The following is a 23,054-nucleotide window of genomic DNA, read 5'->3' on the forward strand; positions in this document are numbered from 1 at the left end:
GCACTGATGGCTCAGGCCTGTAATCCTAGCTACTGAAGAGGCTGAGATCTGAGGATCATAGTTCAAAGGCAGCTCTGGCACAAAAATTTGTGGTACACTTATCTCCAATTAACCAACAGAAAACCAGAAGTGGCACTGTGATTCAATGTGGTAGAGCTCCAGCCTTAAGCTGAAGAGCTTAGGGACAGCGCCCAGGCCCCAGGACAACAACAACAAAAAGATTCTCAGATCTTAGCTTCTTGAGCTAGAATTATAGACTTGAGCCACCAATGTCTGGCTTTGGCTTATTTTCTAGACAGTCTAGCTATATAGCTAGGCTGGCTCCAAACTCGAGTTCCTTTTGTCTTAGTCTCTTGAGAGGATTATATGTGTGAGCTAGCAAACACCTTCTTTTGAGAACAGGCATGACTCCAGGTCTGTTGTGTGTCCCTGAGGCAAGTTAAGACTTAGTTCATTCATTTGTAAAACTGGTAACAATCACAAAGGTTGTTTGATCAATGTTTCATAAACTATGTTTAGATGCCAATGAAGAAACATGATCATGACATGTAATTTTTTTTTCATTTTGTTGGCCATAGGGCTTGAACTCAGGGACTGAATGCTATTCCTGAGCTCTTTTGCTCAAGGATTGTGCCCCACCACATTGAGCTATCCCTCTACTTCCAATTTTCTGGAGGTTAATTAGAAATGAGTCTCATAGAATTTCCTTCCCAGATTGGCTTTGAACCTTGATTTCAGACCTTAGCCGCCTGAGTAACTAGGACTACAGGCCTTAACCACATTGCCTGACTGAGGTATGTAATTCAATGAAGGTCATAAAATAAACGACAGACCTAAGCTTCAGCTTCCACTTTATCTAATTCTACAGCCAATGATCTTTACAGCACCACTTTATAATTATAATCATCTGCAGCGAGTCCTGTTATGTCCTCTGGGCCTTTGTTCCTCTGATTATGTAAATAAGGATAAAATTTTATTTATTTCTCTGCCTGTCCTAGGGCTTGAACTCAGGGCCTGAGCACTTTCCCTGAACTTTTTTGCTCAAAGCTAGAGCTCTTCCACTTGAGCCACGGCTCCACTGTCAGCTTTTTAGAAGTTTATCAGCGTTCACAGTCTCATAGACTTTTTCCTGCCTAGGCTGGCTTTGAACTACGACCCTTAGATCTTAGCCTCCTGAGTAGCTAGGATTACAGACACCAGTGCCCAGCTAAAGCGTTATTTTGTATAGTTTTTTTCATGAAACTTTTATGCAAGGTGTGCACCTAAGTAGATACTACAGTTCCTTCTTTTTTTTCCCCCTTTTAATCTTCACTTCTAAATGGGTTTCACAAGCTCTCAACCAACAGGGCCCAGCTGCACAAACATCACCGTATTCAGATTCCCCTTTATTTCCTTTTCTCTACCACCTAGGCTCTCGCCCCACCCAGGGATAGACCACGCCCCGGCGTGTGACGTCAACGCGTCCCGTGCGTCGCAGCGCGGCGCTTACTGGGGGCCCGGCTTTCGCCCGCTGCTGCCGCCGCCGCCGCCGGCCGCGGCTGCTCTCCCAAGATGGCGGCTCCTCCGGGCGAGTACTTCAGCGTTGGGAGCCAGGTGTCGTGCCGGACGTGCCAGGAGCAGCGGCTGCAGGGCGAGGTGGTAGCCTTCGACTACCAGTCCAAAATGCTGGCTTTAAGTATCCTTCCCTGCGTGGAGCCTGAGGCCTGGCCGGCGTGTAGGTGCGGTGAGGGGGGGGGCGGGGGACGACAGCGGCGGCTAGGGCCCTCTCCGGGCCTTGGGGCGACCGGCTACCGCGGCGCCCGGAGCGCATGCGCACGGCCCCGAGTTCCCCTCCCCCCTCCCGCGGGCCCTTCGGGGCACTTTGGGGACCCTGTCTCCCATCCCTGCGGGAGCTGGGCCCCAACCCTGGCTTGTTGGGTGGAGGACGTTTGACACGCGGGTGGCTTTTTGGGGGTGAGGGACATTATGAGAGGGGACACACCGATTAGGAGAAGGGGTGGTGGTGGGAGGGGGCTGGTGGATTGGATTCCGGATGGAGGGTTGGGTCCGGTCAAGTCGGTAGAATCTTAAAGGGGAGGGGGTGTGTAAGGTAAGGGACTGCTAGTAGGGCAAGGGTTAGGGAATTTGGGCATGTGTGGATATATCTGTTGTGGGATTTGGTAAGGAGAAAGAAAAGGCAGTGGGATGGTGGCCAAATGGTCCTTGCCTATATCGGGGGAGACTACCTGCAAGACAGAGTTTGGATCTTAAGTGGTGGCTTATATTGCTGGTGTACATGTGTGGTGCAGCTGTGTGTGTGTGTGTGTGTGTGTGCTTGCACTTTGCTCGAGAGCTGAGTTTTAGGTTTTTAAATCATTTGGAAATTGCTGTTGGGAGTGTTTGATTGGTAACTTGTCTAGAGAGGGTATGCCACGTTTTTTTTTTTTTTTTTTTTTTTTTTCCCCCCATGGGTTTATGTGTGAATGTGGGTTACAGGTGACAGAGTAAGTTCTCATTTTCTTTTGCTTAGTCCAGCACATGGAGTCCTGACTTCCATAGTAGTGGCCTCCTTTTTGAAAGTACCAGTGTTAAACTGAATGGAAGAGGTGGTCTGCTCCTTTGGGGTGGAAATGATTTCTGAATTACTCCAGCAAACTCACTCTTGGAAACAAAACGCTTCCTGATTGGAATAAAACCGCTTCCCCTTTTATTTGAGCTACAGGTGGGTTAATTTGGATTTTTATTTACTTTTTTTTTTTTCTTTTTGAGAAGTAATCCTTTATGGCATTCTTCCAAATGAAGTTCCCTACCTAGTGTGCTGCCTTAGTGGCAAGCATTTTAACTCATTTAACCACCAGTTGTAGCTTTGTAACTTAGAATAGGTCTTCTTAAACTAATGTAGGAGTAATTGCTTACTTGTTCTTTCTCTTTATAAAGAACACAAAACAAATCCAAGAGATGATACCTCTGCTAAGTGGTTTAATTTGTAAGGGTCTTAGGAAAAGGACTTAACTCTACTTTTTAATTGTAGTGGAGCAGGGTCTTAGTAAATGATTGAAGAATGAACGGATGAATGGATGAATCGATTAACTAGGTTGGTCACCCTTGCTGTTACTTTCCAGTGCTCTGGTTTTCTCCTTAGCGAAATGGGAAATCTCAAAACTGAAGGGGAAAAAAATCTTATATAGATTCAGGACTATATTACAGAAAGGAACAGAAAGTAGTACCTCTTCTGTGTGGTTCATAGGTTCAAGACAAATGTTGCAAAAAGGTATTGAAACTCATGTCTCCATAAAACCCATAGGGAAATTTACAGAAATATCTTAGAGATTTTTGGTTTCGGGTCAAGTATGTGTTTGAAAAATGAGATGTTTTGGTTATGGGTTGGTACAGGAGGAAGGTGACAGGCACAGGTGAGGTGAAGAACACAATCTTATGAAACCCTTTTGATGATGGCATACTTTGTACACTAGCCTTGAGTGTATTGTTTTTTTATGCTTCTTTTGAGATATGTCTCTGCTTGTCCTTCTATTTTCCTTAACTTTATTTTCTCACCAGAATGTCCCTCTTCCAGTGGAAAGCCCAACCACGCAGACATCTTGCTCATAAACTTACAGTATGTTTCAGAAGTGGAAATAATTAATGACCGAACAGAAACCCCTCCTCCCCTAGCTTCACTCAATGTTAGTAAGGTAAGAACACAGGGACAGGTTTGGCTCTCCAGAATGATGGGAAAGATGAGTCTGAATGACTTTTGGTGATACCAATACATTGTCCATTTTGTATTGACTTACAATTGTTTTTACATATGTATATATGTATTTTTATTTTTTTAGTTTTTTTCTTTTTCTCATTTTTCCTGGATATCTTCAGTAGGTCTTAAGAAATATTTTGGGCTGGGGGGGTGTGTTTCATTGGTGAAGTATTTGCCTAGCCCAGGCCAGGCTTGGGTTTGACCTCTTCCCCTATTTTTTTTTTTTTTTTAATTTTTATTTTGTCTGTCTGTGGGGCTTGATATCAGGGCCTGGGTGCTGTCCCTGAGCTCTTGCTCAAGGCTAACTAGCACTCTACCACTTGGAGCCACAGCTCCACTTCTGGTTTTTGAATGGTTTATTGGAGATAAGGGTCTCATGGGGACTTTTCTACCTGGGCTGGCTTCAGACCTTGATCTTCAGGTCTTAGCCTCCTGAGTAGCTAGGATTGTAGGCATGAGCCACCAGCGCCTTGTTCTCCCCCCACCCCCCATCTTAATATCCAAATAGAGTTGAGAGCTTGATTTGCCTTGTATATAGAGGGCTCCCCCCCCCCCCCCCCCCCCCGGCAGTCTGTGCATGAAGGTCTGGATTGGACAAAGAGTATTGCCTGTTAACCTCTTAAAGTTTTTTTGTGTACTATGACTATGTGCATATGTGATTGGAGTAATTTTCAGATTCTGAGGGATTCATGACCAATAAAGGCACTACCTTAGAGTTTTTGTCTCTATATTTAAATTTTAAGGTTTAATATCTCATTATATGTTTAGGATATTTTAATCTTGCAGATGCAGATTAATCTCAGGGAGCCTTAAGTCACCTTTTTTTTTTTTTGCTTGTCCGAGGGCTTGAACTCAGGATCTGGGCACTGTCCTTCAGCTTTTTTGCTCAAGTATAGCGCTCTACCACTTGAGCCACACCTCCACTTCCAATTTTTTTTTTCTTTGATTAATTGGAGATAATAGTCTCAGATTTTCCTGCCCAGGCTGGCTTTGAACCTCAGTCTTCAAATCTCAGTCTCCTGAATAGGATTACTTTTCTTCTTCTTTTTTTTTTTTTTTGTCCAGTCCTGGGCTTGAACTCAGGGCCTGGGCACTGTTCCTGAACTCTTCAGCTCAAGGCTACCACCTTACCCCTGGAGCCCTAGCCCCACTTCCTGTTTTCTAGTGATTAATTGGAGATAAGACTCCAAGGTTAGCACTCTACCACTTAAGCCACAGCTCCACTTTTGGCTTTTTCAGTTTATGTGGTATTGAGGAATTGAACCCAGGGCTTCATGCTTGTTAGTCAAACACTCTTACCATTAAGCCACATTCCCAGTCCTTTCTTTTTTTGTCGGTCATGGAGCTTGAATTCTGGCTTGGGCACTGTCCATATATTTGTGCTCAAGGGTAGCATTCTGCCACTTTGAACCACAGTCCATTTTCTGTTTGGGGCTGTTTAGTTGGTAAAAAGAGTCAGTGGGGCCAGGAGTCTGTCGTAGTGATAGAGTGCTTGCCTAGCATGCATGAAGACCTGAGTTCAATTCCTCAGTACCACATACATAGAAAAAAGCCGGAAGTGGTTCTGTGGCTCAAGTGATAGAGCTCTAGCCTTGAGAAAGACCAAGGACAGTGCTCAGGCCCTGAGTTCAAGCCAGGATTGGCAAAAAAAAAAAAAAAAAAAAAAGAGTCTCACTGCAATTTATCATCTTTTTTTTTTTTTCCTTTCCATTCCTGGAGCTTGAACTCAGGGCCTAGACACTGTCCCTGAGCTTCTTTTGCTACTTGAGCCATATGCCATTTCCTGCTTTTTCTTTTTCTTTTCTTTATTCCTTTTTTTTTTTTTTTTTTTTTGGTCATGGGGCTTGAACTCTGGGCCTGGGCTGGGCGCTGTCCCTTACACCTGAGCTATAGCCCCACTTCTTGTTTTCTAGTGATTAATTGGAGGTAAGACTCTTACATTCTAATTGCATTGGCTGGCTTTTAACCGAGATCCTCAGATCTCAGTCTCCTGAGTAGCTAGGATTATAAGCATGAGCCACTGCATCCTGTTTTTTCTGTATATGTGGTACTGAGCAATTGAATCCACGGCTTCCTGCCTGTTAGACAAGCACTCTGCTACTAGGCCACGGTCCCAGCCCCTGCATCATCATTCTGAGGGGCTTAGAATTAGAGGCCTGAGCCACCAGTGCCCTGCTACAATTTTCTTTTTATATTTCTTTAAATAGCTGTAGATATTATTGTTTATTTAGCAAGTGGAATATCTTTTGTTTTTAAGTGCTTTGCTTTTTGCTGGTGAATTTTGCTTACTACTGTTTGTTTTTCCTCTGTCATAGGGCTTGAACTCAGAGCCTTAGGCGCTGTTCCTGAGCTTTTCCGCTCAAGGCTAGTGCTCTACCCCTTTGAGCCACATCTCTGCCTCAGGTTTCCTGGTGGTTCATTGAAGATAAGAGTCTCATACTTTCCTGCCAGAGCTGCTTTGAGCTGCAATCCTCAGATCTCAACCTCCTGAGTAACTTAGGATTATAGGCATTGCTTCCTACTATTTTGCAAAGTAGTTGTTTGCCCACTTTCATAAGAAAGCTTCAGGAAGCAATAGCTTAGGGAATATTAGTAATCTTTTGTTAATAAATGGTTCTCTTGCCAAGTGTTGAAAAAAGTTACTGGGAAGAGTAGTCAGATACCAAAAACTAAAATTGGATGAGAGTTGATTATCTTTGGATTTTGTTAACCTTTCATTTGCAGATATGTTTGAGTAAACTATGTTTGCTTTTCCTTAAAAATCAACCTTTTAAGTCCACACTGGTGGCTCATGCCTATAATCCTAGCTACTCAGTAGGCTGAGATGAGAGAATTTCAATTCAAAGGAAGCCCATGAGGCTGTGGCTCAAAGTGTTAGAGTACTAACCTTGAACAAGAGAGCTCAGAGATAACACCCAAGTCTTGAGTTCAAGTTCCACCAGTCCCATCCCCCAGTCACACCCCCCTCTCCCCAAATATAACTGTTTTTTTTTTTTTGCCAGTCCTGGGCTTGAGCTCAGGGCCTGAACACTGTCCTTGGACTTTCTCAAGGCTAGAGCTCTACCACTTGAGCCTCAGCACCACTTCCGGCTTTTTTATATATGTGGTACCGAGGAATCGAACCTGGGTCTTCATGCAGGCTAGGCAAGCACTTTAACCACTAGGCCAAACTCCCGGCCCATCTTTTTTCTTTTTTTGGCCAGTCTTGGGCCTTGAGCTCAGGGCCTGAGCATTGTCCTTGGGCTTTCGCAAGGCTAGAGCTCTACCACTTGAACCATAGTACTACTTCTGGCTTTTTTCTATGTATGTGGTACCAAGGAATCGAACTCTGGTCTTCATGCATGCTAGGCAAGCATTCTACTTCTAGGCCAAACTCCCAGCTCCCCAAATATAACTTTTTAGTAGACTGCCACACCAGGTGCTGGTGGCTCACACCTATAATCCTTGCAAGTGAAGAAGCTGAGATCTGAGGATTGTGGATTGAGTCCAACTTGGGCAGGAAAAGTCTGAGACTCATTTCCAATTAAGCACAAAAAAGCTGAAAGTGGAGCTGTGGCTGAAGTGGTAGAGCACTAGCTTTGAGAAAAACAGTTCAGGCACAGGGTCCAGGCCTTGAGTTTAAGCCTCAGACTCTACCAAATTCTTTCTTGTAGTGTGAGTTGGAATTAGAGTGCCTACTGGATTGTTACTTAAATTTGAGTATTTACATCTTCCTTGAGTGACATGAAAAGTCTCATTTGTGAGAGCATGGATGTGGGTTTTCTTAAGATGAAGCATTGTTTAAACACATGGAAGGGAACTAAAGTACGTGGAGATGCAATGTAGTGTTTTAGGTGGTTGCTATCTTGTGGAGCAGTTTGTACTCATAACTTCCCAGTGGGAGATACCATCACGTTTGCTTTTCTTGCTGGCATAGGAATGGATCTGTCTAATCAAACCTATTCATATAAGCTGGATATTTGTTTATTTCAACCCAGAAGGAAATAGAAATGACTTTTTTTTTTTTTTTTTTTTTTTTTTTTGCCAATCCTGGGACTGAACTCAGGACCTGAACACTGTCCTTGGACACTTTCTGCTCAAGGCTAATCCTCTGCCACTTGAGCCACAGCACCCCTTCCAGCTTTTTCTGTGTATGTGGTGCCAAGGAATTGAACCCAGGACTTTGTGCATGCTAGGCAAGCATTCCCCCACTGGGCTACGTTCCCGACTGAGAAATGACTTTATTTTTCCGTTCATGGGGCTTGAACTCTGGGCCTACGTGCCATCCTTGAGCTCTTCAGCTCAAGGCTGCCACCCTACCCCTTGAGCCTTAGCCCCACTTCCTGTTTTTCTAGAAGCTATTTGGAGATAAGAGTCTCAGGTTCTTTAATGCCCAGACTTTGAAACACAATCGTCAGATCTCAGCCTCCTCAGTAGCAGGAATTACAGGCATGAGTCACTGCCCCTGGCCCGAGGAACGACTTTTAAAGGAAATACTTAGGAATGGCTCAACTAGAGAAGGTATAAACTGGCAACTTCTTGGGAATCAGCCTGTTTTGCTTTCAGTTGGCAGGTCACTGTAGATGAAGAAGTCTAATGTCTATCTCTAACAGTGAAATGGAAACTTGGGAGAAGACATATACAAAGTCGGGAATATCTATTTATGTGTAACTGTGTGGTGGGACAAATTGAACCCAAGGCTCAAGAGCATGGTTTGCTAGCCAAATGCTCTACCACTGAGATATACTTGCAGCTCCTCTGATATCATTTAATAATCTCCATAATAACATTGTATACCTATTCCCAGTTAAAATGTTCCAAATTTCTTGACTAAAATGGAAGTATTTAACTAAACATACAAGAATGTTCCCAAATCTATTGCCAGTGAGGTCCAGTCTAATCATAATGGTAGCTATTTTAGTTTTTTTTATTATTATTGTTTGAAATGGGATCTTGTTAGGTAGGCTGGTCTCAAATACTAGCTTCCCTACTTCAGCTACCTGAGTGCTAGTAACAAGTCATGTACTACTTTGGCTATATCTCTTTCTTAATTTGCTATTTCAAACTAAGGAAGGCTTAAACACTGCCTGGAAGCAAGAGCCCTAGGTACAGTAGGGTGAAGTAGGACCGCCCTTCTGCCCTCCCTCCCTCCCTCTCTCCCTTCCCCTCTTTTTGTCTTCCTATTTCTGGTCCTGGGTTCTAGATCTGGGCCTAGGTGCTGTCCCTGAGTTCCCTTTGTTCAAGGCTAACAGCACTTTTAACCACTTGAGCCACAGTGTCATTTCCAGCTTTTTCTGGGATTAATTGGGGATGAGAGTCTCATGACCTTTCCTGCACAGACAGGCTTTGAACCATAATTCTCAGTCACATCTCAGCCTCCTAAGTAGCTAGGATTACAGGCATAAGCCACCAACACCCAGCTTTCTCCCAGCTGTTATTTTGTTGTTGTTGTTGTTTGTTGTTGTTTGAGGGGCTTCTACTCTGGGTCCTGGGTGCTGTCCCTGAGCTCTTCAGCTCAAGGGTACTGCCCTACCTTTGAGCCACAACACCACTTTGTTTTTTGTTTTTTTGCCAGTTGGGCTTGAACTCAGGGCCTGAGCACTATCCTTGGACTTTTCTTAAGGCTAGAACTCTTAACACTTGAGCCACAGCACCACCTCCAGCTGTTTTCTACGTACATGGTACCGAGGAATCAAACCTGGATCTTCGTGCATGCTAGGCAAGCACTCTACCACTAGGCCAAACTCCCGGCCCCACCACTTTGGTTTTCTATTGCTTAATTAGAGATGAGTCTCAGGGACTTTAGTGCCTGGGCTGGCTTTGAATGGAGATCCTCAGATCTCAGCCTCTTGAATATTTAGGATTAAGGCAGGAGCCACCATGCCCAGCTTTTATATGATATTTATAGTGTTTTTAAATGAACTTAGTTTAAGTGCCTTTTTTTTTTTTTTTTTTTTTGCCAGTTCTGGGGCTTGGATTCTGGGCCTGTGCACTGTCCCTGAGATGCTTTTGCTCAAGACTTAACACTGTACCTCTTGCCATAATGCTGTTTCCAGCTTTTTCTGTTTATGTGGTACTGAGGAAGCAAATCCAGGGCTTCAGGCATGCTAAGCAACCACTATTACTAAGCCACAGTCCCAGCCTTTTGTTTTGGTTGTTGGACTTGAACTTTGGGCCTGGGCTCTGTCTCTGAGCTCTTCAGCTCAAGACTAGTGCTCTACCACTTTGAGCCATAGCTCCATTTCAGGTTTTCTGGTGGTTAATTGGAGATCAGAGTCTCATGGACTTTTCATGCCTGGGCTGGTTTTGAACCACGATCCTCAGATCTCAGCCTCCTGAGTACATAGGATTACAGGCCTGAGTCACCAGTGACTGGCTATTCCCAGTCCTTTAAGTGCCTTCTTGAAGACACTGTTAAGAGTGAGAACTATTTTTATGTATCATATTCTTAATTACCAATAGATGGATATCTTACTTATTTTTGTGTTGGGCCTTATTCATGCTAGACAAATAACAAGTACGATCTACCACTTGAGCCACAGCACCACTTGCAGCTTTTTCTATGTATGTGGTACCAAGGAATTAAACCTGAGTCTTTGTGCATGCTAGACAAGCACTCTACCACTAAGCCAAACTCTCAGCCCAAGCAAGTCAGTCTTTAAGACCAAGTCCTAACATTTTTTCATAGTAAGTATCATTTTCCTGTCTTATAATTTATTAATTTTATTTTATTTTGGTGCCTTTATTAGAGCTTGAACTCAAGACTTGTGCTTTTTTACTTGACTGTTTTGCTCAAGGCCAGCACTCTACCACTTGAGCCATATACCTCAACTTCTGACTTTTTGGTGGCTAATTGGAGGTGGAGAATCTTTTAGATTTTTCTGGCCAGGTTGCTTCAAACTTTAATTCTCAGATCTTAGCTTTCTGCATAGTTTTTTTTTTTGGCCAGTCCTAGGCTTAAGCTCAGGGCCTGAACATTGTCCTTGGATTTTTCTCAAGGCTAGAGCTCTACCACTTGAGCCTCAGCACCACTTCCGGCTTTTTCTAAGTATGTGGTACCAAGGAATTGAACCCAGGTCTTCGTGCATGCTAGGCAAGCACTCTACCACTAGGCCAAACTCCCAGCCCCCCCCGCCCCTTTGTTTGTTTGTTTATTTTGCCTGGCCTGGGCTTGAGCTCAGGGCCTGCACACTGTCCTTGGGTTTTCTCAAGGCTAGAACCCTAGCATTTGAGCCATAGCACTGCTTCTGGCTTTTTTCTAGGTATGTGGTATGAGGAATTGAACCTGAATCTTCATACATACTAGGCAAGCACTGTACCACTAGGCCAAACTTTTAACTTTAGTGTTTTTCTTTTTTTTTTTTTGGCCAGTCATGGGGCTTGAACTCAGGGCCTAGACACTCCTTGAGCTCCTTCTGCTTAAGGCTAGCACTCTACCACTTGAACCACAGCTCCTGAATAGTTTATTGGAGATGAGAATCTCATGGATTTTCCTGCCGGAGCTAGCTTTGAATGGTGATCCTCAGATCTCAGCCTTCTGAGGTAGCTAGGATTACAGGTATGAGCCATCAGTGCCTGGCTTATTGTATCTTTTCTTCCTGTCTGTATCACTGAATGCACGAGAGTTGTGTGCCTGTGGTGTTCAGTCAGTCATTCCCTTAAGGGTTATTCAGCAGCAGGCATAATTAGAAGCCTTTTAATATTGATGGTGCTTTGGTATCAAGTTCATGTGCTTTTCTCCTTTGCCCACATCAAGGTGCTATATATAAAATGGCCCCAGGAGGAAGCACTGGTTAGTAGACAAGGAATGACTTTGTTTTCACTGGGAATCATACAAAATGAAAGGAGAGGCAGGTAAGTGCAGGTTGTCACGTGCAGTCATTTCAGTTAAGCCACATGCACATTAGTAACATGTGTTTGTAGGCTTACGCTTTTTGATTTGCCTGAACCCAGTGTGTTCTCAAACTTGGTGCCTTTTATTTCAGATGCTAAGTAATTAGTGCTTTGGTTTTGATTGATAATGAGGCCAGCAGCTAGTATGTTGGCATTGAAAATGGGTTTTGTGTGGGTGATAAATTGTAATTCCAGTGACCTGAAGCCTAATAAGCATACCCTGTACCTTTGCTATTGAGGTCATCACTGTTATCGGTTCTTTCTGGCCTTCTGACAATAAACATGAACATACTAACTTGGAATAACTGGACTACTTATAGATAGATGTACAGACATTTACTCTACCTGCCCCCCCCCCAAAAAAAAAGGTGGAAAGCTGGGTACTAGAGGGCTTATGCCTGTCAACCTAGCTATTTAGAAGGCTAAGATTTAAAGGTCATGGCTCAAAGCCTGGGTGGAAAAGTCCATGAGACACTTCTCTAACCACCAAAAAGCTGGAAATGGAGTTGTGGCTGAAGTGTAGAGCAATAAAGCAAAAAGCTCAAGGACAGAGCCTGGAGCCCAGGAGTTCAAGTCCCAGGACTGACGTGTAACTCCCCTGCTCCCAGTGTGAAAAATTAGGTTTGTACAATAGCTAAGATGATTACTTGCTCTTCAAAAGAAGGCTTGTTCACATTTTATATGAAATTTCATGCCTGGAAAAAGCAAGGTGATTACCCTCATCCCAGTTTTGAGAAGAAATATTTATAGTATTTTTTTTTTTTTTGTAGGTCATGGTGCTTGAACTGGGCCTGGGCACTGTTCCTGAGCTCCTCAGCTCAAGGCTACCACACTATCCTTAGCCAAGCCCCCTTCCCATTTTCTAGAGGTTAATTGGAGATGAGGTCCTTTTGTGCCCGGCCTCACTATGACTGGTGATCCATCCTCAGATTTCAGCCTCCTGAGTAGTTAGGATTACAGGCGTGAGCCACCTCGCCTGGCTACTTCTAGATTCTTTTGTGGAAACAGTCTCTCCATGCCTAATTGGTTGTGCCCTCTGTGGAGAACTTCACCCTATTTGTACAACTTTGATGAAAGTAGATTCTAGTGTCACATTAAATCATTTTTCAGAATGCATGAAAATACAGTTTATGAACTGTCAATTGAGGGCTTCAGAGTTTGCATAGATCAGATCTGCAAAGCCTAATTGTATAAAACTAAAGTTCATAAAGACTTTGGGGTTGAACTAAGATACAGTTAAAGGGCTATAGGGCCCCTAACTGTCTGTTTAGAGCTCTTGAGCCAAGTATGTATAAAACACTGAGTTCGATCCCTAGCACCACAAAATTAGCAAAAAGAAATAAGCAATGTAGCCAGCTTGCACACATTTCTGCTGACTTTTCCAAGTGCTCCTTATTTCATCCATTTTCTTTTGCTTTCAGAACCTTCAAAAGAGATTGTACAACTGATGTTTTGGGAGACAAAGGGTATATTTTGAAATAGCCTGTGTAACAGTGACACATTTGGCTATCACTTTGGCAAGATTTATGTTCATTTTATTCTGCATCTGGTAAAGATCCTAAAGTGGCTCCTATCTCAGTTTCCCTTACTCCTTCCTGCTTAATTTGTCAGTTCCAATCTAGAACTGGTTTCCTGAGCCAACTCATCTCTTATGGAATGAGATGATATTACATTTTAAAACTATTATGTATAAGCACATTCAGTTTGTCTAGTCACCATAAGCTTTATAGAAAGAAGGAGCTTTGTCTGACCCAGTGTTAGATTTGGTTTTCCAGGGTAAAATGTTTAAGGGGATTGAGACTTCAAAGTCCCGGCTTATGACACGAACACCTGACTGCCACTAGCTGCTTCTAGGATCTCTGCTTCCCTCCAGCTTCTTTCTTTGCTTTAGGTTTTCTAAGGTGTTATTTAGATAGCAAGACTCAAGGAAACTTCCTTGTTACCAGGGTTTTCTTGGTCCCTAAATATTGCTTTGCTTGTTGCTTAAAATACTCTGTCAGCAGTTCTCTTTCCATAGAAACTGAGTGCTTTCAAGCCAGCAAGACTTTCTTGCAACAGTTAGAATTGTTATCACTCATTTAAAAAAAAAAAAAAAGTCTCTGTAAAATTGTAGCCTGATGAGGCTAAATGACAGCCAGGCTTCAAGGAAAGGTTTTTTTGTTTGTTTTGTTTTGTTTTGTAGGTCATGGGACTTGAACTCTGGACCTGGGTGTTGTCCTTGAGCTTTTCAGCTCAATGCCTAGTGCTCTACCATTTGAGTCATAGTGCCACTTCCAGTTTGCTGGTTATTAATTGGAGATAAGAGTCTCATGTACTTCTTAGTGCCCTCACTAGCTTTGAACTGTGATCCTTACATCTCAGTCTCCTGAGTAGCTAGCATTCATTAGAGGTGTGAGCCACCGCGCCTGGCAAGGAAAGATTATTTTATATGCTGCTGCTGTTTTTGAGTCTGTTCATGTCTTAGAGACCAGGTGAACTCTGGCTTCCTGTCACTACAGTTTTGCCTTGCTTTCTGCTCTTCCCTGGGAAAGTGGAAATAACAATGTGTATGGGGCTATGAACTAGTCCTTCTGTACTCACATCTCTCGTTTCTCCTTCAGACACTCCGAAACTTAAAGATGAGACTACCCACCTCTCTGTAACCCCTTCTTTTTTACATAGCCAAACTCAAACTTTGATAAAATACTTCCTTTTACCTATAAAGGATTACTTTGTTTTTTCTTCCCATAGAACTAATGCTTTTTGTTTAAAGAGTCACTGTAGAAGCAGAATATAAATGTATAAGGATTCCAAGCATCTAGGTACTGTTGGAACATGCTGGAGGGTATAATCCCTTTTTGTACTTATGGAGCTGATGTTTGGTGAAAAGTGAATTTGTGTGTGTTTGTGCATGTGTTTACTGTGATACAGCTTCATTACTCTTGGTGCTAAACAATCTCCAGATCATTCATTTGCTTTTCAGATGCATTGTCTTTGTCCTAACTGCACATGTGTTTGACTCTTAAATTTGTACTCTGGAGTCTCTTAACAAAATCAGTAGTGGGGGTTATATTATATTGTGAGATGTCTTGGGGGCTCATGCCTTTAATCATAGCTACTCAGGAAGCTGAGATCTGAGGATCATGGTTCAAAGTCAGCCCAGGCAGGAAAGTCTGTGAGACTCTAATCACTTAAAAGGCCCGTAGTGGAGCTGTATTTCAAGTGGTAGAGCACTAGGCCTTGAGCACAAAAGTTCTGGGTTAATGCCCAGGCCCTGAATTCAGGCCTCAGGACCATCACGAAAAAATAAAAATAAAGGTTTTTCTAGAATGTCTTTTGATTAGTTTGTAATTGTTCCACCAGAGGGCAGTGAAGGAACAGACAAAGTAGAATGCAAACATTTCCTTTTACTGAAGATCAGGGCAGGGTTACCTGCGGCTGCAGCATCCATGGTTTAAGTGTACTTGAGACCTAGTCTTTGTGTGAGCAGATAATAGTGCTGGACAGGCAGAGCCTCAGGAGCCTCAGAATTTGGTCTGTGAAGTTGTGATGTGCATTAATATCCAAACCTGAGGCTTTAACCAGCAGCAGTACACATTATTTTCTTCTTTAGCTGGAAATGTATACATATGCATTACCTTTTATCTCTAGCACTCTATCACAGGGCCTTATAGGCCTATTGTATGCTTTTAGCTATTACTACTGTTTTTTTCGTTGTTTTAAAATTTTTTTTAATTTGTTTTTATGTTGTATTTTATTTATTTTTTTATTTTTTGGCCAGTCCTGGGCTTGAGCTCAGGGTCTGAGCACTATCCTTGGACTTTCTCAAGGCTAGAGCTCTACCACTTGAGCCTCAGCACCACTTCTGGCTTTTTTCTATGTATGTGGTACCGAGGAATCAAACCTGGGTCTTTGAGCATGCTAGGCAAACACTCTACCACTAGGCCAAACTTCTGGCCCCCACTTCTCCTTTTCTCATGGTTAATTGGAGGTAAGAGTCTCACAGTCTTTCACGTCCTCAGATCTCAGCCTCCTTAGTAGTTAGGATTACAGGTGTAAGTCACCAAGCCCAGTTCTTTTTATTGTTATTATTTTACATGTATATTTTCTCCCTTCCATCCCATCCCCCCTTCAAAGCATAGTGTACATTTGGCACATGGGAAGTCCTCAGGAAGAAAGTAGGAAAGAATGGTGTTAAGACTAGCAGTAACTACTGAGGTATTCTATTGTGGGGTATCTGTTGCACTTTGGCTCTCTGATAAAACAATCTCTCCAGACCAGTTTTTTTCTGACTCTCCTCAGTTTAGGTCCTGCCTATTGGGAAGGGTGAAGTGAATTTTTTCTGAGTCTCTTTCATCTCCCACATCCTAGCTTGCCAGCAAAGCGCGGACAGAGAAGGAAGAGAAGCTGAGCCAGGCCTATGCAATCAGCGCTGGTGTCTCCCTAGAGGGCCAGCAGCTCTTCCAGACCATTCACAAGACGTGAGTTGGGGAAGGATAAGGGTCTCTAGTCCTAGGGATGATGTTGTCTATTTGTGTTTTATGGGGGAAGATGACTATTGTGCTGGTGCTTATTGCTTCTTTCTGTACACTAGTTTGCTCATATTAATTATCTCTGGGCTTCAGTTTTTTGTCTCTAAAACTTGAGGTCCCTTCTAGATCTGTGCCTAGACACTGTCCTGAGCTCTTCAGCTCAAGACTACTGCCCTACTCCTGGAGCCGCAGCCCCACTTCCCCTTTTCTGGAGATTAATTGGAGATGAGTCTTTGCTCCTGCTGGCTTTGAACTTCGATCCTCAGATCTCACCTTAGCCACCTCACCTGGCTAGTATTTTCTTATTTCTTCCTCCTCCCCCAACCTCTTTGGGTCATGGGGCTTGAACTCTGGACCTGGGTACTGTCCCTGAGCTCTTCAGCTCCCACCCTACCCCTTGAGCCACAGCACTGCTTCTGGTTTTTCTAGTGGTTAATTGGAGATGAGCGTCTTCTTGGACTTGAGTGCAGGACTTTAGTGCCCAGACTGGCTTTGGAAGGCGATCGTTAGATCTCAGCCTCCTGAGTAGCTAGGATTACAGGTGTGAGCCACTGTGCCCAGCTAGTATTTTCTTGTTATCAAACCTTTCTCTAAAAGCTGATGCTCTTTATTTTTTAAATTGTTTAATTTTATTATTATTATTATTTTTTTTTTACTTATTTATCTTTGCCAATCCTGGGGCTTGAACTCAGGGCCTGGACATTGTCCTTGCGCTTTCTCAAGGCTAGTACTCTACCACTTGAGTCACAGCACCACTTTCCATTTTTTCTGTGTACCGAACTTAGGGTTGTGTGCATGCTAGGCAAGCACTCTACCACTAGGCCACACTCCTAGTCACTATTTGTGCTGATCCTGGGATTTGAACTCAGGGCCTGGGTGCTGTCCCTGAGCTTTTTTGCTCAAGGCTCGAGCTGTACCACTTGAGCCACGCCTGCACTTCTAGCTTTTTTGATGCTTATTGGAGATAGTAGTCTCTCAGACTTTTTCGTGCCCAGGCTGGCTCCGAACTGTGATCCTCAGATCTCTTTCTCCTATGTAGGTAGGTTTATAGGCGAGATCTAAGCCATCAGTGCCCAACTTGATGCTGTCCTGAGGGAAAATTAACAATATCACTTCAGCAGTTGTACACTGGGATGTACAGTAGGGAGTTAGAGAGCACAGAAGGCTACCTTCTTATTACTTCCAAAGGCATTTTGTCACAGTAGAAGTCATTTGACTCTACTAGCTTCCCTAGCTGCTGTAAACTGGAACATTTGACACCTCCCCTCCCCCCTGCTGCCTTCTGTTATTCTATTTAACCACCCAGGGTCTGGTGCACAGATGGCAGCTGGCACCAGAGCTTTCTGAAGCCATGTATATCTGAGCATTTACAGGTATGTGAAGGAACTCTCTTGGAAGTATCAGCTGCCCTGGGATTCCCCAAGTGTGAATTCAAATGGTTTTCTCTGTCTGGACATTGTCCAGTTGTCTGATAACTGAGAGGGGCCACTTGCATGGAGGTTAGTAAGGGCAGAGTATAGATAACTTTAGAAGAGTTTGCCTTAGTGGTGTTTCTCCTGGTCAAGGGTAGGCAATCTATTCCAGATCTGTTCATTTCCGTGTGTTGTCTATGGTGGTTGCATTTCCCCCCCATGACAATGTTCAGTCATTGTGTCAGCCCATAATATGGCCTACCTACAGAGCCTAAAATATGTTCTGTATGACCCTGAATGAAAAACAATGGGCAGAGGTTGTATTTAATTTATATTTGTGAGGCTGCCACCAGCCCTTTTAAGTCTCTGATGCTTCAGAGTAACAATTCCAACTTCTACTCAGATTAAATATGCATGTTTCCAGCCACTGGCACCCAGAGAATATTCCTTGGTTCTTTTTCCCTGGGCTGCTGCCATCTAGCTATTGGCTGAATAGTAAGCTTAAATGCTTAGGGGCTTGTCTTCTGAAGTTAGTTCTTTATCAGACAGGAGATATGGGATATTTGCATAAGAAATATCTTCTCAATATCAAGAAAAATCTTTTTCTTTGAGATGGGATCTTTTGCTTTGTAGTAGCTCAGTCTAATCTCAAATTCACTACATAGTCTAGACTGGCTTGGAACTTAAACTTCCTACCCTCCTGACTTAGCCTCTTGTGCTAAGATTACTTGAATTTGTCACCATGTCTATTGATTAAGAGGTGACATTTCACCTTGTCTTTTCTCCTTCCAGCATTAAAGACTGTAAATGGCAAGAAAAAAACATTGTAGTCATGGAAGAAGTTGTAATTACACCTCCATATCAAGTGGAAAACTGTAAAGGCAAAGAGGGGAGTGCACTGAGCCATGTACGCAAAATAGTAAGTAAAGGTGCTGAGAAGCTTAGGGAGAGCCACCCTCCCCTTGGCCTTCACAGCATCAAAGTAGATGCTGTGCTTTTATATCTGTCATGCTTCTCTAGCATTTCTGCCTGTCTTTTATTGCGGGTCTCTGTAACTCTGGTTTGGACACTCCAGTCCAAGCAGTTCCACTGCACTGGAGTGTACAGTGTGGAATGAAGTGAGGGATGAGCTTTATGTTCTCTGACTTTATAGGATTAGCCAAGCCATTCCATGTTATCATTCCTGAACAGTCCCTCTTAGTCCTGCTGCTTTTTTTCATTTTTTTTTTTTTTCAGCTATAGGTGCTTTTTCAAGGAAAGGGATGATTGGTATAAATTTGTTTCCATGAGCATTTCTGGTCCCTTGTATCTTACCTGACTTCCTGATTGAGATAAAGCATTTGTAAAAGAAATTCTTTTGGTTTTGATTTTTTTTTTTTTTTGGTCGTTCTTGGGACTTGAACTCTGGGCCTTGGCATTGTTCCTGAGCTCTTCAGCTCAAGGCTAATTATTGCCCTATTTCTTGAGCCTCAGCGTCACTTCCAGTTTTCTGGTGGTTAATTGGAGATAAGAGTCTCACAGACGGCTGTGCTTGGACTGGCTTTAACCTACATCCTCAGATCTCCACCTACTGAGTAGCTAGAATTTCAGGCATGAGCTACTGCACCTGGCTGGTTTTGATCTTTGAATAATATAGAATCACCAGTATCATGGATTTTGAATGTCTGAGATTTATTCTTCTCTTCCTTAGCTTTATTTTATATCTATATCAAGAAGGGAACAGGGATTTTGTTGGTAATAATCTTCCCTCATTTTGTTTCACATTTTAGCTTACAGATTTAGCTTCTTCAAAGCTAAATCTGCCAAAAATGTGGTTGAAATAAAAGACTCTTGGCCTGCTTTGTTGGGAAGGTCAGTAGACAGTGCCAAAAGGTACCTTGTATACAGTCCATGGGCCTGAACAGCAAGGCCAGGGCTGGTGACGCTGGGACTCATTTGTTTAGGAGCCCTTGCTTGCCTGCCTCAATCAATCTCTCTCTCTCTCTCTCTCTCCCTCCCTCCCTCCCTCCCTCCCTCCCTCCCTCCCTCCCTCCCTCCCTCCCTCTCTCCCTCTCTCCCTCTCTCCCTCTCTCCCTCTCCTTCTCTCTCCCTCCCCCTGCCTCCTTTCCTCCCTCTCCGTGTGTGTGTGTGTGTGTGTGTGTGTGTGTGTGTGTGTGTATCTGTCTGTCTGTCTGTCTGTCTGCCTGCCTGCCTGCCTGCCTGTCTGTCTGTCTGTCTGTTGTGGGGCTTGAATTCTGGGCCTGGGCACTGTCCCTGAGCTCTTCAGTTCAAGGTTACTGCCCTACTCCTTGAGCCAACAGTGCCACTTCCAGTTTTCTAGAGGTTAATTAGAGATAAGAGTCTGGAGGACTTCTTTGCCCTTACACGTGCTGGCTTTGAACTTTGAACCGTGATCCTCAGATCTCAGCCTCCTGCGTAACTAGGATTACAGAAGTGAACCATGGACACCCGGCCCATCTCATTTTCTAACTTAGCTGCTTGATCTCTTGCAGGTTGAAAAGCATTTTAGAGATGTGGAAAGCCAAAAGATACTGCAGCGTTCACAAGCCCAACAACCACAGAAGGAGGCTGCTCTGTCATCCTGAGTCCACACATGTGGAGGACTCTTCCAGCATCCAGCCAAGAAGGCAGTGGTGGTGGCTTCAACGGAGGCAGGCCGGGGGAGGGAAGGGATCCTATATTTCTTGTTGGCTCTTGTGAACAAAGGGTCAGCATTTCCAAATCTTAGACTTGAATGAACAAACAAAACACCCAACAAAAAAAGAACAAGAGAATAATTTAAAAGTTAAACCATTACTTGACTAACAGACTTTGGTCCACCATGTCCTTTTCACAGCCCCCTCTGGAACAGTCATCTTGTTAATTTTATTTTTGAAAAGTCCTTTCCCACTTGCCCCTTCATCTCCTACTTTCCTTTCCTAATCTGTTCCTGCCATTCTGTTTTTATAAGTGGTTACACTTGCCTTCTCAATGACTGAAAGAAACTTTTACATCTCTCTTCCAAAATAAAAGTAACAAGCTGACTGTGATTCTTAAGTTGAGATCAGAGCAGCAGTGGTCTCACTTTAAAATTTTCCCTTTTTTTTCTTCCTTTCTTTTTTTTCTCTTTCTTTTCTCTTTTTTTTTTTTTCCTTTTTTTTTTTGCACAGGGCATGGCTTGAATTAGTTTTATTTTTCTTAACTTTAAATATATATATGAAAATATATATTAAAATGTTCTCTAAATATTTTCTGCTTCTTGCAGGTCTCTTTTTACTAGATCATGGCCACTCTTTCCACCTCATACCTCTGAGAAAAGAACTGTGTTGCCCTTCTACCACTCATATCCAGACAACTAACTTGGTTTAGTTAGTAGCAGGATCTCCTGCAGCACTTGTAGTGTGCAGATGGGATTTGCTTTGAGGGTCCTGATGGCCTTTTAGTCTTTTACTATATGTACCAGTCTTGCATTTGGCCCCCAGCCTCAGGATTCTCCTTTTGTCTCACTTGATGGTACTAGAAGAATCTCTTGCCACTCTCTATGCAAGAGTCAGCTTCCCCTCCCCTGTGCCTCTGCAGGAAGAACTTGCTTGCATGGCACATCTCAGCTCATCTTCTCTGGAGCTGATTTTCTCTTCCAAGAAACCTAGAATCCATCTATTCTTTTATAAGTCCTATATTCAGAGCTTCTAGCCCAGGAAAAAGCTTGGGTGACTTCTAGTTTCTCTTCTGCCATCCCCCTGCTCCTTTCCCCGCCCCCTGAAATCTTACAAGCTTATGATAGTTTGTATGTGCTCAGCCAATGGGCAGAAAACCTGGAAAGAATTTCTGGACTTTAGCCCACCAGTTTGTCTGGTTTGACTAACCTGCTGAGAGCTGATATTGGCACTCACTGCCTTTGTGCCTTCAGGGCAGTCTCATGGGGCAGAGGGTGCCACCAGCTGATTATCAGGCACTGAGTGGGACATGGGTGCTGCTCATGTGCCTGGCTAGAGCTGTGGGGATGGGGTAAGGGCTAACTACTTTTCTTTCTTTCTTTTTCTTTTTTTCTTTTCTTTTTTTTTTTTTTTTGGCCATGATCTCTTTCCCCTTCCTTTTTTTTAATTAAATAAATGGATCAAATTTAAATAATTCAAGCCCTGCCTTCAAAATGAAAAAAATTTTTTTTAGTATTGTTTAGCAAAAACAATAAAACCCAAATTTTTTTAACCATCATTCATGTCTCGGGTTTGTGCGTGCTTTAAAACGCTCTGAGGAGGGAATTTTAGGTAACCAAAGAGGGCATATGTGCTTGGTTTGACCTTTGCCATTGGGTTTCCTGCTTTTCCTCTCTTTACTCCTTTTCTCATTCCCTGAGAACTCATTCAGTAATGTGCAAATTAGATAATTTAAGGTGGCTCAGGCAGGGTTCCAAGTTGTGTGGAAATGGATGTGAGAGCAAAAGATACACGCCTCCTGCTTCATTACAAAGGATAGAAGGCTGAGAAGTAAATCTTTAAATCCACCTGTTATTGGTTTGAACTCAATTTAAAGAACTGAGCTTTTGATTTAGTCTTAATGCAAATGTTGAGTTTGGGAAAAGTTTAAACAGGAAAATGAGAAGAAACCTTGTCACTCCTAGAAAACCTGGTATTGAGTAAAAGGAATGAAGGCATTGTAATAATCACTGGGTAATGGGTAATCAGGAACTTGGGGGAAACTTGTTACCTGCACTCTGTCTTGTCTTCAGTTCCTTCCCAGTAGGGCCTAGGACTATAAATTTGGGGTCATGAATGTCAGCTGATTTGGGTATTTTAAAATGAGCAAGTGGGCCGGGCCTGTAAACCTACCTACTCTGGAGGCTGAGATCTGAGGATCAAGGTTCAAAGTCAGCCCTGACATAAATGGACCTGAGACTCTTATCTCCATTTAACCTCTAGAAAATGGGAAGTGGGGTTTGGCTCAAGGGTAGGATGATAGCCTTGGGCTGAAGAGCTCAAGGACATCATCCAGGCCCAGGGTAGCATGGTAGTCTTGAGCTGAAGAACTCAGGGACAGCACCCAGGCCAGTGTTCAAGCCCCAAGACCCACAAAAAAATAAATAAAAATTTTAAAAATGAGCAAATGGGTTGGGAATATAACTTAGTGGTAAAGTGCTTGCTTAGCATGTAAAGTCCTGAGTTTGATTCCTCAGTGCCACATAAATAGAAAAAAGCCAGAAGTGGCATTGTAGCTCAAGTGGTGGTAGAATGCTAGCCTTTAGCAGAAGCTCAGGGATAATGTCCAGGTCCTGGGGAATAAAATTAATTAAAGTAAGGGAACTTGAAGTAGTTCAAGAGATGGAATTATAATGTTTGAATGACAATCAGTGAGGCCCAGGAGAAAAAGCAAGGGCTTTGGAGATAGGAGGTGGGTTCAAATCCTCATAGTTCCATTTCTCATTTTGTGTGTATAAATCATTTCTTCTGCCTGAGCCTTCATTTTCCCAAGTGTAAACATGGAAATAGTGCCCATCACGTAGAACTGGTATGATGTGCTAAAGGTATTTAGGTATCTAATGCTTAAAAG

General features: G+C 43.1%; 1 protein-coding gene across 1 annotated transcript; it reads left to right on the forward strand.

Annotated features, from left to right (window-relative positions):
* The first annotated feature begins 1,500 nt into the window (after nt 1-1,500).
* On the forward strand, nt 1,501-21,722 carry Lsm12 (LSM12 homolog). Its single transcript, XM_090350166.1, has 5 exons — nt 1,501-1,675; nt 3,538-3,671; nt 15,956-16,065; nt 18,321-18,447; nt 20,021-21,722. The coding sequence occupies exons 1-5, from the start codon at nt 1,552-1,554 to the stop codon at nt 20,111-20,113; spliced, it is 588 nt and encodes a 195-aa protein (XP_090206292.1). The 5' UTR covers nt 1,501-1,551; the 3' UTR covers nt 20,114-21,722.
* Nucleotides 21,723-23,054: the final 1,332 nt, after the last annotated feature.

Source organism: Megascapheus bottae, chromosome 17 (assembly GCF_031878675.1).
Source record: "Megascapheus bottae isolate mThoBot1 chromosome 17, mThoBot2.hap1, whole genome shotgun sequence".
Taxonomy (NCBI): domain Eukaryota; kingdom Metazoa; phylum Chordata; class Mammalia; order Rodentia; family Geomyidae; genus Megascapheus; species Megascapheus bottae.